The sequence below is a fragment of the Garra rufa genome, chromosome 6, assembly GCF_049309525.1.
Source record: "Garra rufa chromosome 6, GarRuf1.0, whole genome shotgun sequence".
NCBI lineage: Eukaryota > Metazoa > Chordata > Actinopteri > Cypriniformes > Cyprinidae > Garra > Garra rufa.
In genome coordinates this window covers 14023915-14042707 of record NC_133366.1, presented here as the reverse complement: position 1 = coordinate 14042707, position 18793 = coordinate 14023915, and the positions used below count along the sequence as shown (strand labels likewise).

Below are 18793 nucleotides of genomic sequence, written 5' to 3'. Positions count from 1 at the left end.
AGACCTAGTAACGACATTTGAGCCGTTAATAGAATAAAATTATTAAATAAATTAATAATAAATTAATAAAACTAATGCAGGTAATAATGAAGTTTAGACAGACAGACAGACAGACAAGCAGACAGACGGCAAGAGAAAGGGGGATACATTAAGCTTGTAAATTACCTCTCTCAAGTCTGTGCTTCTCTCAAAAGTGACCGACAGCAGTGTCTCTACTAATAGTTCAACTTTAAATTCATTTTCTTCGAGACCACGCCGTTGTTAAGTCGCGTGTGAAAACTGTCATGTATGCTGCCTCATAATTCGCATACTATTTGCCTAATTAGTATTCGAAAATAGAATTAGTATGTCCCAAATAGTAGTATGTAAAAAAAAGTATTACAAACGCTGCGTCCAAAATCGCATACTTCCCTACTATATAGAACGCAAAAACAATATGTGAGGCGAGTAGTATGTCCGAATTCATAGTATACGAAATACAATCGGCAAGAAGTACCGGGATGACCTACTGCTTCCGTACCGAATTCTGCAGTACGCATCCGATGGACACTTCAGGCACCAGGAGAGGAGTCGTTATTCGAAAAAATGGCGGAAAGTGGAGACGCGGCGGATGTAGTATGTCCGAATTCCATTCATACTACCCATATTCATACAATACAGAACGTACTGTTTTAACGGTCATGAAGTACGTTTGAATGTAAATGTAGAACCTACTGAAGCAGTATGCGATTTCGGACGCAGCAAAAGTTTCCCGGATGGTCTACTACTTACCTACAGAATTCGAAGTGCGGATCAATGCACACTCTGACGGCTAATATTGCCCACAACACATTGCGCGGTGAACGGGGATTCGATTAGAACTACAATCGAGAATAAAAAGTGTTAAGAAACTACAATCATGGCGGATACGCGCGACCAACGGACAGGTAGACAACGGGTTTAAGTGATAAATAATTAACGTGGAACCTAATAAAAAATATTTATTTAATGTTATCCGCGTTATATTTCACGTGCAGCAACATTATGAACTTTTATAATGATAGGTTTGGTCATTAACTTTTAAATGCATTATTATGCAAACACGAGCAGAGTTCTTGGCATGAAAGACTCGTGAATGAAAGCGCCTCTTCATTTCTCTCTAATATGGTAGGAAATCAAATGAAACGAAATGTAGATGATGTTAACTGACAGGGCAGTTTAAACAGTGACAGGATTCAGGTAACTAAGCAACAGAGCATCCTTTAAGGTCGAAGTAGTATGTTCCAAAGCTTGTCTACTATTCTGCTACATACTCAAAAGCATGTAATTTTTATTCACAAAAAGATACATATTTTTAGTGCATAGTATAAGTATGCGAATTGGGACACAGCAGTAGTTTTTAAGTAAGAGCTGTGCTAACAACATTAGCGCGTATGCTAACAAGTGTGCTAACTGTATGTGTGTGCGTCTGTGAGGGAGATAGGGTTGCCACCCGTCCCTTAAAATACGGAATCGTCCCGTATTTGAGAATGAAATTGCGCGTCCCGTTTTGAATCAATACGGGACGGGTTTTGTCCCGTATTTTTTTATAATTTTTTTTAAAGCAGCGTCTCATGCAAATAATCACTGCGGTAAAGCCAGCCGCGGTTCAGAAAAACACGGTCAAGCCAGCCGCGATTGATTTAAAGTGTGCGCACATATTACAGTGATTACGGTAGTTTCAGAAACAACACAGAGAGAACGCGCTTGCAGAGCGCTTTTCATTTAGACGCGCCAGGAGATAATACTACAAAATGCTCGTGAATTTTTACTTACTTATTTATTTGCATTTCTGCTTTAATATCCGTTTTATTTATTGTTGTACTTATGGTTCTTTTCTGAGAAATGGGACATTATTAGACTTTAGAGTCTAATAAGTAGAAAAAAAAAACAATGATCAGTTCTTATTCAGGACGTCCCATATTATATGCACAACTCATATGAAACCTTTTTACTGCAGCATTTTTGAGATGACGACCCCCCCCCTTATTTTTGGGTATTAAAAGTGGTAACCCTAGAGGGAGAGAGGGAGAAAAAAATTGAGTATGTGCTTTTCGTACATAATAAAACGTAATATTGTGGCAAAAACATGGAAATAATCTGTTGTTTTTATCCTGCTGTTTACTGTATTTATTAGTTTGGCCAGTGTCATTGTGGGTTTTAGTTATTTTGCCGTTTTAGGCTGAAAGGACCTTTGAAATAACAGAAATGGTGTGGTGAAGTGATATAGACATGTACTGCGGTCAAAAGCTGCCTGGAACTACGTTCGCCGTGCATTTCCCTGAAAATAATGCTGCGTTCCAGGCAGGTTTTTAAGCTCATAAATCACGACTTCAAATCACGACTCACGACTTTGTAGCGTTCCAGGCAAGTCACCCCAAACTGATTCAAGTATTCAACGTCCCTGTAGTATAAACTGAAAATACTCTCTCGACCCTGACTTGAATGCAGCTCATGACCTCTGATCGTACTACAGGAAGCACAAATACAATCACACACAACAAAGTGTCCTTCAGGTACAGTGTTCTTTATTACAAAATGAAGAGTCTGAAAGGCAAATCCGTGTGTGTGTGTGTGTGTGTGTGTGTGTGTGAGAGAAGCGATTATAGAAGCAAAGAGAAAAATGCTCATAGCCCAAAGTGCAGCGTTTAAACCTCCCCATGCTAAGCTAACGGAGTTTCTCCTTTCGGGTTAGTCATCTGACTGATGGCATCACAAGACTACTGCTGCAAATGAAAAGCCGCTCAGTACAGACAGCCTACAGCACATACTGAACACGTTAAAGAACTAGAAAACAAGTGACAGCTGGAAATGGAAGAATTTCAGCTTGTAAAACGGGACAAAACGTTTAATCAAAAAAATAATAATAATAATAATAATAATTATATATATATATATATATATATATATGTATTATATTGGCTTATTTGTTACTGAAATATACTAACAGCTCGACTGTACCAATCTCATGGGGTTTACACTGATAGATTTGTAATTCTATTGTGAGCAATATGTTTCGAAATATAATATTGTATGTTTCTTTACAATAATAAATGAAAACTCATGCAATCAATTGTTAAATATTGAAAACATTTGTTTTATCCACTTTTTTAAAACATGTTTTCCTGCAAAAACTCTAGGAACTGTTCATAATAACGTAGAATAAAAAAGAAATCTGTCATAAATGCTTGAGCCGAAGGGGTTTAACATCAACGATGAGTCCCTTTGCCAAAAAAAATACATAAATACAAAGTCTTGTTGACGTCCTTCTCTTTTTTGCTTCTGTTCGAGTTTTTTGCAATATAATCATTAAAAAGCACATTTTCTTAAACAACAATTACAGGCATTGAATGTCATAAACATTATCACAACCTTGCAAACATATCATTTTTGGACACGGTATCCATGCCGATTGCACAGGAAGTGACATTAGATATGTATGGAAGCTTATCTTTAATTCCAACATAGAATTAAAAGAGGAAATTGCGACTTTTCAGCCTTACAATTCTAAGTTTAACCTAAAAAATGTATTTTATTTTAATTAATTTTAACTTAATTTTTTTCTCTCAAAATTATGAGGAAATAGAGCTGAATTACAAGATATAAACTCAGAATTTAAAGACATAAATTCAGAGTTGCAAGAAAAAATCTAAATTAAGTGATATAATCTCAGAATTGCAAGAAAGAAAATTATTTGCAAGAAAAAAAGTGAGATGATAGCGACAAGCTCACAAGTCTGAAAAAAAAACATCTGACTCTAAATACAAACTCATATCTGAGCGATAACGAATTGCAAGGTATAAACGTAGAATTCCGAAAGAAAATCTAAATTGTTAGATATAAACTCAGAATTGCAAAAGAAAATTAGAATTGAGATATAAACTCATAATTGTTCGAAAAAACAAAAACAAAAACAGGATTCTGAGAAAATATCAGAATTGGGAGATAAAAACTTAGAATTGTGTGATATGAACTGAGAAGTATGAGAATAAAATCTGAATTGTAAGATATCAATTTAGAATTGCGAAAGAAAATTAAAATTGAAAGATATAAACACAACTGCATAAGAAAATTTCACTATATAATTTTACAAATCTGAAGAAACAATTAGAATTGCAAGATATAGACTCAGAATTGGGGGGAAAAAATTGTTTTGCGAGATATAAAATCAGAATTGCAAAAAAAATTGAATTTTGAGATATAAAAAAAATCTGAATTGCATGATATAAATTCTGGAAAAAATTGTAAATTGCAAGCTATAACCTCAGAATTGTGCAATATAGTCAGAATTGCAAGAAAAAAAATCAGGAATTGTGAGCTATAAATTCAGAATTGAGAAAAAAAATCAGAATGGTGTGTTATAATCTCAAAATTGCGAGAAAAAACAGAATTGCAAGATTTAAACAATTCTGAGAAAAAAAAAATCTGAACTGCAAGATATAAACTCAGAAATATACAATATAAAATCAGAATTACAAGAACAAAATCAAAATTGAAATCTATAAGCTCAGAGTTGAAATATAAACTGGAAATTGGAAGATATAAACTCGGAATTCTGAGAAAAAAAATCTGAATTGTGAGCTATAAATTCAGTTGCAAAATATAAACTCACAATTCTTAGAAAAATTTTTGAATTGCAAGCTATAAAGTCAGAATTGCACAATATACAATCAGGATTGTGAGAAAAAAACTGAATTGCAAGATAAAAACTCAGATTTGCACAATATCAAATCAGAATTGCAAATAAAAAATCTGAATTGCAAGATATAAACAATTCTGAGAAAAAAATCTAAATTGACAAAAAGCTATAAACTCAGAACTGCAAGAAAAAACCTGGATTGTGAGCTATAAACTCAGAATTCAGCTTTCATAAAGCTAGAAAATAAATATAGCTTTTATAAAGCTATAAAAAATCTGAATTGAGGGATAAACTCAGAATTGCAAGAAATAAACTCACAATTGTGAGAAAAAAAAACTGAACTGCGAGATTTGTGGCATATAAACTCACAGTTCTAAGCAAAATAGAATTGTGAGATAAAAAGTTGCAATTACATTTTAAATTTCATTTATTTTTGTGGCAGAAATAAACTTCCATAAACATATACAGCATCTCACATTGTGGCATTAGAAATGTAAAAACGTAAGGCTTCATAGTCTATGCCTTCAGCGGATAGTCATTCTTTGTACTTTGTACTAAGTAGTTACCACAATCCCCTCCAAAACAGGGTGAGCACGTTAAAAGTGTTTTTTTGTCTTTTTCATACATAAATACTCCTTACAAAACATAGCAAACCAGAGCAAAACAAACAAATGGAGAAAAACAAACAAATTGGCACCGATCACTTGTGACAGTGTACTAGAAAAATAGTTCCTTCTTTTTTTTTCCTGGTGCCTGATTAACGCAAACACAGGCATGCAAGAGACCAAACCTCATTGTCATAGTATCCCAGACCATGAGGATAACTACAACTGAATCATCCAGAATCAACATTTGATTTTTTTCCTTCCTTTTAGTTTTTTCAAAATGTGCTTTGAACACTTTGATTAAGTTTACAGTATCATACAAAAAGTGCACTCGGCTAACGGCGTCGGAAATGACGCGTGTATTCCGGCGTGAGAGAGACTTGTGCTTGTGTCTTCATTTTGACCTGTGTGTTTGGGTTGTTTCGTTGTGTGTGTGGCTTTAAGCCCTTTCTCTGTACTTCAAACCAGCTGTTTGACAGCTTGAGGATGACCTGTGACCTTCACGTCAGCCGAGGTGTTTGTGTGCATGTATTTTTCTTCTTAGTGCTCTGATGCGCCTTAAATGTCTCTCTCTATACTAACTATATGTGTGTGTGTGTGTGTGTGTGTGTGTGTGTGCGTGTGTGCGAGAGTCGTTCAGTCCTACTACAGCGAGTCGCTGGTCTCCAGGCCCAGCCTGGTCATGTCGGAGTGGGTAGGATCATTGTCCTCGTCCTCTTCATCATCTTCGTCATCGTCATCCTCGCTGTGACCTCCCATCATGACCTGCTGCATGGCCAGCGTAGCTCCATCTGATGAGAGCGTCTGTAGGCCGTCCTCACCCACACCGACTGTTACCGTGGTACCTGAGAATAACAAACATAACTTCTTGATAAACAAAAAATCTTGATAAAATGGGTAAATACTGGCAATTCAATTATGGAACGAAATCACTATTTTTGAGGAAAAAAAGACTAAAGTATCATCCAGTGTTGTTTTTGTCTTAGTCTTAGTCTTTTGGACTAAAATGCTTCTTAGTTTTAGTCAAATTTTAGTCACTTCTATATGTGATAGTTTTAGTCCAATTTTAGTCGACGAAAAGTCAAAAAGGTTTTAGTCTAGTTTTAGTCGACGAAAAGTCAAAAAGGTTTTAGTCTAGTTTTAGTCAAAAAAAGGGAAAAAAGTAGTCTTTTAACAAATTAATGTAGGTCAGTAAATATTTTGCTGTTTGGTAGTGTCACTTATAAGTTCTGAAAATAGCAGATCTATAGTTCAACACAATGTGAGCTTCCGGATCGACTATTTTCACCAATAATTACAATAATGAAGGAATGTTTTAGAACATAAAAGACAAACAAGGATGGAATGCTAAAACAGCTTGCCATACTAGTACAGCAAAGAGTATTTAATGCTAAAACGGCTTGCCATAGCGTCAGATACTTTTTAAGTTTTAATTGGCATGCACAATAAGCGGAAATGTCATGCATTTTAAACGTCTGACGGACCACCCACTAACATTTTCGTCTATTCTCGTCTCGTCAACGAAAACTCACACACGTCTCGTCATGTTTTAGTCATCAACGTGCCATTTTTATCTCGTCATCGTCTCGTTATCGTCATGAAAAAAAGTGCCGTCAACGAAATGATTCCGTCATCGTCATCGTTGACGAAAACAACACTGGTATCATCGTTATTAATCATCAATTATTAATCAGTTTTAACAAAAAATAATTAAATTAAACTGTCAGAACATTTTTTTCTTGACTGCATGTATTCGATTGAAAATACAGTGAAAGCAGTAATATTGCGAAATATTTTTACTATTTAAAATAACTGTTTTCTATTTGAATATATTTTGAAATGTAATTTATTCCTGTGATTTCAAAGCTAAATTTTCAGCATCATTACTCAAGCCTTCAGTGTCACATGATCCTTCAGAAATCATTCTAATATGCTGATTTGCTGTTCAAGATACATTTTTTTTGTTGTTATCTATATTTAAAACAGTTGAGTATATTGTTTTAGGATTCTTTGATGAATAGAAAGATCCAAGATTAACATTTATCTGAAATAAAAAGCTTTTGTAACATTATACACTATACAAGCTTGGAGTCAGTATATTTTTTTTTTCTTTTTTTTTTGGGTGGAAACTAATACTTTTATTTATCAAGGATGCTTTAAATTGATCAAAAGTGATGATAAAGACATTTATTATGTTATACAAGATTTCTATTTCAGATAAATGCTGTTTTTCAGAATTTTTTATTCATCAAAGAAACCTGAAACAATTCTACTCAGATGTTTTCAACATATTAATAATAAAAAAAAATGTTTTTGAGGAGCAAATCAGAATATTAGAATGATTTCTGAAGGAGCATGTGACTGGAGTAATGATGCTAAAAAATTAGCTTTGTAATCACAGAAATAAATTACATTTTAAAATATATTCAAATAGAAAACAGTCATTTTAAATAGTAAAAATATTTCAGGATTTTACTATTTTAGTTGTACTTTGGATCAAATAAATGCAGGCTTGGTGAGCAGAAGAGACTTCTTTAAAAAAAAAAAAATCTTACTGTTCAAAAACCTTTTGACCGGTAGTGTTTTTTTTTAAATAAATTAAAAAATAAAATAATTATTAACTGAATTATTTCTAAATTCATGGATTATTAATCTATTCACACTGTATCATTAAATATTAATGTATGTATATTATATTCAATTAAAATGTTTTATTTAAAGCAGCATTATTGATTACATTATGTTTCAGTTCAATTAAGAAATCAAATTAAATAAAAACAAATTTTTTATTAAATTCAAAGATTATAAATATCACAAATTATTATCAAATTAACCAGATAGCAGATTTAAAAATTTTTTTTAGCTAAACATAAATTGGAATAAACTAAAACATAAAATTATTATCAAATTAAAATAACTGCAAAATTCACAAATTATTAATCCATAAATACCACTACATATTTATGTTTTTTCTGTTTCGGTCACATCACATGACTTTTGGCAGACAAATATTTTAAGTAAAGCAGTTTGTTAGAAATATTATTTTAATACTAATACTAATAATATCTGTATTGTTATTTTTGTTATTCTTAATAATAACTAAATAAATAAATATTCAAGAAGTCTTTTTTTTCATTACGATATCAAAACAGTTGCATCATCCTAGCATGTTTTATTTTATTTTATACCCCCTCAACAACATCAAAATTAATTCTGTGATTAATTACTCACCCTCATGTCTCTCCAAACCTGCAAGCCTTTGTTCATCTTCAGAACACAAATTAAGATATTTTTGATAGATATAGACAGCAACACAACTGACACTTTCACGAGAATATTTTTGTGCGCAAAGATAACAAAAATAACGACTTTATTTATACAAAACGCATATGTAGTGGTACTGTTGTGTCCAAGACTGACACTGAAGAAAATAAATTGTTGAATAAAGTTGTTATTTTTGTTTTCTTTGCACACAAAAAGCATTCTTGTATCTTTCTAACTATCTGGACTATTTTAACGATGTCCTTACTACCTTTCTGGGCCTTGAATGTGATAGTTGTGTTGCTGTCTATGCAGGGTCAAAAAGCTCTCGGATTTCATCAAAAAAAATCTTAATTTGAGTTCTAAGGAGAAATGAAGGTCTGGAACAATGGGTTTGGAACAACAATGTGGTAAAATGTGCTTAATACCATCACAGAAACCACAGCAATGCCTTGACAATCGTCCTATAAAGAGTGAGAGCTCTGCACACCCCTTTTACATCTTAAAACGTTTCATTGAACCTCAAAGTAAACTTGTACTCAGTGTTGCATAATCTATGGGCCGTACCGTCTTCCATGGTGACCTGTTGCTGGGACACAGAGGAGGCGAGGGAGTTGGGCCAGAAGCGTTGCAGGGGACGCGTTTGGGGCGTCTTCTTTTTGCTCTTGGGTGTGTCCGAGGAGCTGGCGTCCAGCATGGGCTGAAGGATCCGTCGACGTGCGTTTATAAACCTGAAGATACTGATCCAGTCAGAGGCGATCCAGACGACTACAGTATGTATCAATGTCTGACAACTCACCAGTTGTTAACCTGCAGCAGGGTGAGGTTAGTCTGCAGAGCAATCTGTTTCTTCTCATCTTCTGTGGGATAAGGGTGCTGGGGGGGACAGAAATCAGAAAGGTCTTACACTTTCATCTATTGGTTGGCGTCTCAATCTTTGCACTCTCTATCTACCTTTTTCTTCCTATAGGAATGGCCATTTGTAAATTTTATGGGTGTGGCTTTCAGTCTCATCCACATCCTGCTATTTTTAACTACAAAACAGTTAGTTTTGCTGCTTGATATTGCAAATTGGTTTGTCTTACTACATTATGTTAATGTATTATATTAATTATGAGCACACTGATTTGTAGTGCAAACAGTTTTACCATCTACTGCATGTTTTTCCCTATAGCAGATAATAAACTAAAGGTCTCACCCATAGGCTTACTTCCATTTTGAAGAAAAAGTTGCATATGTTATCTATCTTTTTCTCAGCTTCATTAGAACAATGTCTCTCTGTGGGCCGCCCGTCCAAACAGACACCCGACAGAAAACCTCCCCGCTGGGCTCTTCAGCGATCAGAGCTCTCTCCAGACGCTTAGTCACATGAGCAGCTGACATTTGTGAGAGTGTTAATATACATGTGTGTCTGCTTCACGAGTCAGTCATCAACACCTATCAGCTCACTTAATTCATCTATACATTTAAACACAAATTCAACTGAATTCTAGGTGTCAGAATGTTTTTTCTCAAGAGTATATCTGGGGTCTGATTAGAACTTTCATTATAAAAAAAAAAAAAAAAAAAAAAATATATATATATATATATATATATATATATATATAATTAATACTTACTGACCAAAAGCAACAATTAATCCTTTTACATTGTTATTTATTTTTAAATAAATGGATTGAAGTTATTTTTTTTTTAAATTACTTTATTCTTCAAAGAATCCTGAAAAAATGTTTCCACTTAAATATTGTGCAGCACAACTGTTTTTAACATTAATGAAATCTCTTTGAAATTTCTTGAGGATTTCTGAAGGATCATGTGACACTGAAGACTGGAATAATGATGATGCTTGCATCGCTGGAATAAATTGCATTTTGTTTTAATTTGTAATGACATTTTACAATATTACTGTTTTTACTGTATTTTTGATTAAAGATTATAATTATTAATAATAAACTATAATTGTAACTATATTTTCATTATTACTAACAGCAGACTAATAATATGTGACCGTAAATCACAAAATCAGCTATAAGGTTCAATTTTTTGAAATTTGAATAAACAAGCTTTTCATTGAGGTATGGTTTGTATACAACTTGATATACAACTTTTTGAAAATCTGGAATCTGAGGGTGCAAAAAAAAAAAAAAATTATATATATATATATAAATATATAATATATATATATAAAAAACTTTAAAGTTGTCCAAATGAAGTTCTTAGCAATGCATATGACTAATCAAAAAGTAAGTTTTGATATATTTACAGTAGAAAATTTACAAAATATCTTGATGGAACATCTTTACTTAATATTCTAATGATTTTTGGCATAAAAGAAAAATCGATAATTTTAACCCATACAATGTATTTTTGGCTATTGCTACAAATATATACAAACTGGTTTTGTGGTCCAGGATCACATATTATAATTTTACAGCAATTTTTTTCTATTACACATTACTTTTACTACCCCAATCCAGGAGACTGTTAACTTATTCATTACACTTGAGCTACTGGTTGTACTGTATTTATCACTAAAGTGAACATTTTACTTGCATACTGTAATGGATATTCTATAAAAAAATATATATATATAAATAAATAAAATAAAATGTAGGATGAGACCTGATTTTACTACTTGCTTTGATAAAGCAGCAGTAAAAAAAAAATAATTGTTTGTGAATTACATTGTTTGTGATTCTCTGAATAGCTTTGAGATTTGCCTGACAGACACTATAAAACAGTGAAGTAGAGAAAAGACTTACACCGATGTGCTGGAAGAGCCAAGAACGCATGACATTGGTGGCGTGTTTGGGCAGGATGCCTCTTTTGGCCTTAGACGAACTGTCCTCCTGACTGAAAAAGTTCAGATCCTGGTTCAACTGCAGCTGAAGCTGTGGGAACAACAGACGCGGCTGTCAGCAGTGTGTGCATGTGTGCTATTGCCATTCATATTTTACTAGACTCTAAAGATGTGCTGCTGAATAGTTGAATCAACACATCAAAGAAGTTCACCTGTGAGTTCTGGATGCGTATTGTTCCAGGTGACAGAGTCTGTGTGACCACCTGCCCTTGTGGAGTAACAACTGTAACAGGCTGATATACTGTACCACCTGCGTTCAAACAAACACACTCACACAGTCAATATACGATGAAACGTGAGAAGTGAGAACGAGGAAGAAAAGAGAATCAAAAAGCAGAAGTAAAACAATCAACAAACCTGTTACCACCTGTGTGGGGTTTACAGCCGTGACAGTAACATTGCCTTGTTGTAAAGCCGACGCTGGCACTACAATACCTTGAGGACTCATGGCTCCAGAGAACGAGCTCGGCGGCTGCGAGGAGAACAACTACTCAACGGTTATTTTCTGAGCGAAGGTGAAGACAGATTTCTACAGTCAGTGTTTGTAAAAGTACCTGTGTCTGTGTTGGGGAGTAGGGACTTCCTGGCTCTCCGCTGAGCAGAGTCTCGCTGTTCATCTTGGTCTTGAGGCAGGCGATGTAGCGGCTGCAGAAATCTTTACACAGGTCGTTTACCTTCTCCAGCTCCAGAAGGTGAATTCGTAACACTTGGATGGCCTTCACCATCTGAGTTCAATGAAAGAGTACAGTCAACAAGCATTCAGACATCATTAGAAAGATGAACTGAACGTAATAAAAGAGGTCTGCATGGGCATTAAAGAGATTGAAATTCTGTCATTAATTACTCATCCTCATGTCGTTCCAAACTTGTAAGACCTTTGTTCATCTTCAGAACACAAATTAAGATATTTTTGATTAAATCTGAGAGCGTTCTGACCCTGCATAGACATTAACACAACTGACAACTTCAATGCCAAGAAAGGTTGTTGAATAAAGTGGCTATTTAAGTTTTTTTTGCGCACAAAAAGTAATTTCGTAACTTCATAAAATTCAGGTTGAACCACTGATGTCACATGAACAATTTTATCGATGTCCTTACTATCTTTCTGCATCTTGAACGTGTCAGTTGCGTTGCTGTCTATGCAGGGCTCAGAAAGCTCTCGGATTTGATCAAAAACATCTTAATTTGTGTTCTAACGATGAACGAAGATCTTACAGGTTTGGAACGAAATCAAGGTGAGTAATTAATGACAGATTTGTCGTTTTTGGGTGAACTATACTTTTAAAATTAAAATATTTGTTATTATAACATTTCAGAGCCTCATAGCAGATCTCAGCTCTCTGCTAGAATGCAGCCTGAAGCTGCTTCACTATTTAATATGAATAATAAAGTTATGGCCAAGACAATAAGCCTGTAATATAAGCACTAAAAACTAAAAACAGACATTTTCAATGCTATCAAGTGAATTTAGACATCACGATAATATAATGTAAAGCATAAAACAAATCACATTAAACATTGTTAAATTATTGGTGTTTTTAAAGATTCATTTACAGCGCGTGTTGGAAAAGCATGGCAAAGTTAATCCAAATGTAAAAATTAGCATGCACAATTAAATCTTTAATATTTAACGATAAGTGATATACACTACCAGTCAAAAGTTTTTGAACAGTAAGATTTTAAATGTTTTATACAGCAAAACCAGTAACATTTTGAAATATTTTTACTGAATATATTTTAAAATGTAATTTATTCTTGTGATTTCAAAGCTGTATTTTTAGGATCATTACTCCAGTCACATGATTCTTCAGAAATCATTCTAATATTCTGATTTTCTGCTGAAAAAATTGAAATTGAAAACAGCTGAATAGAATTTTTTCAGGTTTCTTCGATGAATAGAAAGCTCAAAAGAACAGCATTGATCTAAAACAAAAATCTTTTGTAACATTATAAATGTCCTTATCATCACTTTTGATCAGATCAGTCAAAAAAAATAAATAATGCTGACTCCAAGCTTTTGAATTGTATAGTGTATGATCTTTAGATCTTTCTATTTATCAAATAATCCTGAAAAAAATGTACTAAACTGTTTTAAATATTAATAATAATAATACAATTGTTTCTTCAAATCAGCAAATCAGCATTTTAGAATGATTTCTAAAGGATCATGTAACACTGAGTAATGATGTTGAAATGATGCTGATCACAGGAATAAATTACATTTTAAAATATATTTAAATAGAAATAATATTCTATTTTAAATAGTAAAAATATTTCACAATATTACTGCTCATGCTGTATTTTGGATCAAATAAAAGCAGGCTTTGTTAGCAGAAGAGAAAATTCCTGCACGGCTGATCAAAAGTTTTGGGTCATAATGTTTATTTTTTAAGTAAAAACTAATAGTTATATTTAGTGAGGATGCATTCAGTTGATATGATGACAGTAAACACATTTATAATGTTATGATTTCCATTTCAAATAAATGCTGTTTGATTACATTTACATAAATTATTAATTATACGATTTTTAAATTTTAATTGTTTACAAAGAACAAAAGTTTTTACATTAAATGAATCCTACATGGTCTGCAGCACAGCTTATTTCTTTGTGTTTAATATACACACATATATGTGACCCTGGACCACAAAACCAGTCTTAAGTCGCCAGGGGATATTTGTAGCAATAGCCAAAAATACATTGCATGGGTCAAAATTTTGGATTTTTCTTTCATGCCAAAAATCATTAAGAAATTAAGTAAAGATCATGTTCCATGAAGATTTTTTTTTAATTCCTACTGTAAACATATCAAAATGTATTTTTTGATTTGTAATATGCATTGTTAAGAACCTAATTTGGACAACTTTAAAGGTGATTTTCTCAGTCTTTTTGATTTTTTTGCATCCTCAGACTTCTGATTTCAAATAGATGTATCTCAGTCAAATATTGTCCTATCCTAACAAACCATACATCAATAGAAAGCTTATTTATTGAGCTTTGACATATGATGTATAAATCTCAGTTTTGTCAAATTTAACCTTATGACTGGTTTTGTGGTCCAGGGTCACATATACTATACAAAAGTTGGTGGTCAGTAAGTTTTTTTTCTGAAATAAATCAACAATTGAACAATATAATATAAATTCATAATAATAATAAATAATCAAAACGAATGCATTAAAGTGACCAGACTTTTATACTGTTCAAAGTATTTATTTTGCAAATAAATGCTGTATTTACATTCATCCAAGAATTCTAAAAAAAAAAAAAAAAAAAAGGAATGTGGTTTCCACAAAAATGTTTTGAACATTGATAAAAATAAATGTTTCTTGAGCATCAAATCAGAATAGTAGAATGATTTCTGAAGGGTCATGTGACACTGAAGACTGGAGTAATGATACTGAAAATGTAGCTTTGCCATCGAAGGAATACATTTGAATATATATTAAAATAAAAAAGTGATTTAAATTGTGTTATCAATTGTGTTTGATCAAAAAATGCAGCCCTGGTGAGCAAAATAGACTTTTTTCATAAACATTAAAAAACAAACCTTTGAACAGTAGTGTTCGCTAACACCAAAAACCTGGTTGATTCTTACCAAATTGTCCAAATCGGGGTCCTCGCTGAAGAAAGCCTTGCCTTCTTTCTCCTGGTTTCGCACAAAGTTCTCGATATCCACATCGAAGCTGGCCGAGGTCACGCACTCCGAGCTCTGAGTGGATTGCTCACATTTCTCAAACAGCAGCGCCAGCAGGGGGAACAAGGGGTGTCTGGCAGTCAACAAACACATCATTTAGACATAAAAACACACATCCATACATATACTTTCTTCAAAACATGTCACAAGTTACCTGTAAATAGCCGTCTTGTAGACCTCCATAGGAGTTTGTGGCTCAGACGGCGCTGAGCTGCTCTCCTCGTCCTCTCTCTCCTCCTCTTCCTCCTCCAACCTCTCCTCCACTTGTCCCGCCGTCTGCTCTCCCACTTGCATCTGCACGGGACAGAGGGGCAGAGAATGAAGATGTACGAGGTATGTGGAAGTTAGCAATGTCAGCTGGCATGTCTGCAGGCGGTAACGTCCGTGTGTGGGCTGCTCTGAGAAACACAGCCTCTCTGTCACAGGACCCTAAGGCTTGACATGGGGTTTCAGAGCATGTAACAAAACCTCATTTTTAACAAAGGGGCTTCTCTCTCAAACCCTAGAGTACTCAATCTATTTCTGTCAGGTTTAGAAAGCTTTCACAGATTTAACAAAGTGGTTTTGCACATTAGTTTCAGACTATTTAGCAGAAAAAAACTGAGGAAATACAGAAACACCAGTGCATTGAGTGACTCAACGTGCGAGATATGCAGATATGCGACAATCTATTTGTGTATTATTGCAGTAAGCTAATTACCCACAGTTCTGTTCAGTTTCGCACTGCTTTTTCTCTTTGTACTTTATAGTTGGGACAGGCCCACATGATTGAGTGCATGTGATGGAGCACAACAATAGTGTTGATTGAAAAGGGGAAATGTTAAAAATATTCCACGACTGCTGGAAAATCTCGGGTTAGTCTCGAGTCTCTCTATCGCTCCATCCGATGCCGCAGAGATCAGACTTTCTCAGAATCCACAAGACATCAATCTCAGATTGTGAGATGTCACGTTTAACACTTGCATGTTTATAAAGTGTTTATTGATTCTGTATTGCAAGATGCTCATCGCTTTATTTAAAAGGGTGTTTAAACACGCACACAAAACAAGTAGAGCTCTTTGGCAACACAAACCTGTTCAGCCTCTTGGTAATCCTCCATGGACACCGATGGGGATGTCATCATAGTTACTGTTGCCGTGGACAACGCTTGGGCATTCTATAAAGCTGATCTTCAGCTCCACTAAACTGACAAAGCCACAACAAAGACAAAGATTTATGTGGAAAACGGCAAAGCAGCTGCTGCTCTTTAACAGAAAAAATGATTTCATTCTCCAAATGAATATAAATTTTATCTGTGGATATTAATCTTATAAAACTTACACTACAAGTCAAAAGTTTTTGAACAGTAAGGTTTTAAATGTTTTTAAGTGTCTTCTGCTCACCAAGCCTGCATTTATTTGATCCACAGTACAGCAAAAGTAATATTGTGATATATTTTTACTATTTAAAATAACCACTTTATATTTGAATATATATTTTAAAAAGTCATTTATTCCTGTGATCAAATCTAACTTTTCAGCAGCATTACTCCAGTCCGTCACATGATCCTTCAGAAAATTATTATCAATATTCAAAACAGTTGAGTACATTTTTTCAGGATTCTTTGATGAATTGAAAGATCCAAAGATCAGCATTTATCTGAAATAAAAAGATTTTGTTTTTGGGAACGATATTATAGAAATTAATACTTTTATTTAGTAAGGATGCTTTAAATTGATCAAAAGTAATGATAAATACATGTATAATGTTACAGATAAATGCGGTTCTTCTGAACTTTCTATTCATCAAAAACCCTGAAAAAAATTCTACTAAGCTGTTTTCAACATAATAAAAATAATAAATGTTTTTTGAGCACGAAGTAGAATATTAGAATGATTTCTGAAGGATCATGTAACTGGAGTAATGATGCTAAACATTCAGCTTTGAAATCACAGGAATAAATTACATTTAATATATTCAAACAGAAAACAGTTATTTTAAACAGTAAAAATAATTCAAAATGTTACTGTTTTTGCTGTACTTTGGATCAAATAAATGCAGACTTGGTGAGCAGAAGAGACTTTTTAAAATTTACATTAACAAACTTAAAAAAATTACATTTAAAAACATTAAAAATCTTACTGTTCAAAAACATTTGACTGGTAGTGTATATTAATCTTAAAAAAAAAAAAAAAACACTATCGTTCAAAAGTTTGGGATCAGTAAGACTTGTAATATTTTTGAAGAAATCCTTAATGCTCATCAAGGCTGAATTTATTTGATCAAAATACAGAGAAAAAAGCAATATTGCAAAATGTTATTACAATATAAAATAATGGTTTCTATTTTAATATACTTTGAAATATAATTTATTCCTGTTATGCAAAACTAAATTTTCTTTAGCCATTACATTTTATTCTAATATGCTGATTTATTATTGAAAAAGTTGGCAACAGTTGCGCTGCCAAATATTTTTTGAAGACTGTGATACTTTTTCTGGGTTCTTTGATGAATAAAAAAGTAAAAAAGAAAAACATTTATTCGAAATAGAAATGTTTTCTAACAATTTAAGGCTTTGCTATCACTTTTTATTAAATTAACACATCCTTGCTGAATAAAAATATTATTATTATATTTCTTTCAAAAAAAGAATAAAAATGTACTGACCCCAAACTTTTGAATGGTATTTAGGGCTGCACGATTAATCGTTTTTAAACCGAAATCGCGATTTGAAAGGGTGCGATTTTCAAATCGCAAGAGCTGCGATTATTTCGATTGATTATCAAATGTGGTAACGAGCATATAAGTCGTTTTTGACAGGTCACTTCATGTGCATATTACGTCTTCATGCTTATATTACGTTTGATGCAGAGTTTAACCAATAGGGGGCATTTTAACACTGCATGTAGAGACATGCACGGGACGTATTTTTCAGTCCCGCCTCCGCAGAAATATGTTGATCTCGGTCCGTTCCTACCTCGACATTCATGTTTTGTCCCGCTCCTGCCCGCATAAAAGTAACCTATATAGTTTTTTTTTTCAGTACATCAATTGAATTTACATGAAACTGTTTTGTAACATCTCGTAAGTTTCACAAAACCACAGCATAAACGCTCCTGATAAAATATTTGTTATGTAGGCTAAGCATCAACATTCACAAACCACTGTTATTCTTAACAGAAGAGCAAGCATGAGCTACTGTGTGTATCCATAGCTGAATGCAAGCAGACAAAGCTAAAGTTGACATCTCAGTTCATACGCGATCTCATAAAGCTCTAACACAATGAATATTATGCACAATGAATCTTTCACAATGTCTACACTTCGTGTGTTTTAATTCGCGAGCACGCAATATTCAGCACTGTGCAAGAATGTTTGAGCAGTGAGTGGATTCTAACTTAAACACCTGACTGCCTATATCCTTGTGTTTACTAATAATAGCTGTAAGTTTTATACTAGTTGTTCTTGCTGCTTTTGTGCAATAGATGAATAACAATATTTGCTTTTTAGATATTTCTATTTTGCGGGGGTCCCGCGAATCATTTTATTTTCCCGCGTCCCGAACAGCCGCACTCGCCCCATCAAGTTTTGTCTCGCGCCGCAGTCGGTTGCCTCGGGTCCCGCTATACTCCCGTAGGAGTGCAGGTCTCTACTCCATGTACTGAGCAAATAACGTTAACGCCATTTGGAAAAGATGAGCGGGAGCAGCGGCTCAACTTCCCAACAAAGTGTCT

General features: G+C 33.7%; 1 protein-coding gene across 2 annotated transcripts; it reads right to left on the bottom strand.

Annotated features, from left to right (window-relative positions):
- Positions 1-4867: 4867 nt before the first annotated feature.
- Positions 4868-16539, bottom strand: pknox1.2 (pbx/knotted 1 homeobox 1.2). 2 transcript variants are annotated; one of them, XM_073842358.1, is made up of 10 exons: positions 16153-16539; positions 15235-15374; positions 14982-15153; positions 11938-12108; positions 11741-11870; positions 11536-11633; positions 11286-11414; positions 9323-9399; positions 9091-9254; positions 4868-6107 (listed from the first exon to the last, which is right to left on the bottom strand). In XM_073842358.1, exons 1-10 carry the CDS (start codon positions 16201-16203, stop codon positions 5908-5910), a joined length of 1332 nt encoding a protein of 443 aa, XP_073698459.1. In that variant the 5' UTR covers positions 16204-16539; the 3' UTR covers positions 4868-5907. The 2 variants fall into 2 exon arrangements, with proteins under 2 accessions (XP_073698459.1, XP_073698460.1); XM_073842359.1 differs by having other exon boundaries at positions 11741-11855.
- Positions 16540-18793: the final 2254 nt, after the last annotated feature.

What these genes read in the sequence shown, in the direction of transcription:
- pknox1.2 (XM_073842358.1), bottom strand. Translation starts at nt 16,203, where the DNA reads ATGATGACATCCCCATCGGTGTCCATGGAGGATTACCAAGAGGCTGAA. An exon ending in TACAAGACGGCTATTTACAG is followed by an intron (nt 15,154 to 15,234) that starts GTAACTTGTGAC and finishes GTTGACTGCCAG; the next exon opens with ACACCCCTTGTTCCCCCTGC. An exon ending in CTGCTGCAGGTTAACAACTG is followed by an intron (nt 9,255 to 9,322) that starts GTGAGTTGTCAG and finishes CAGTATCTTCAG; the next exon opens with GTTTATAAACGCACGTCGAC.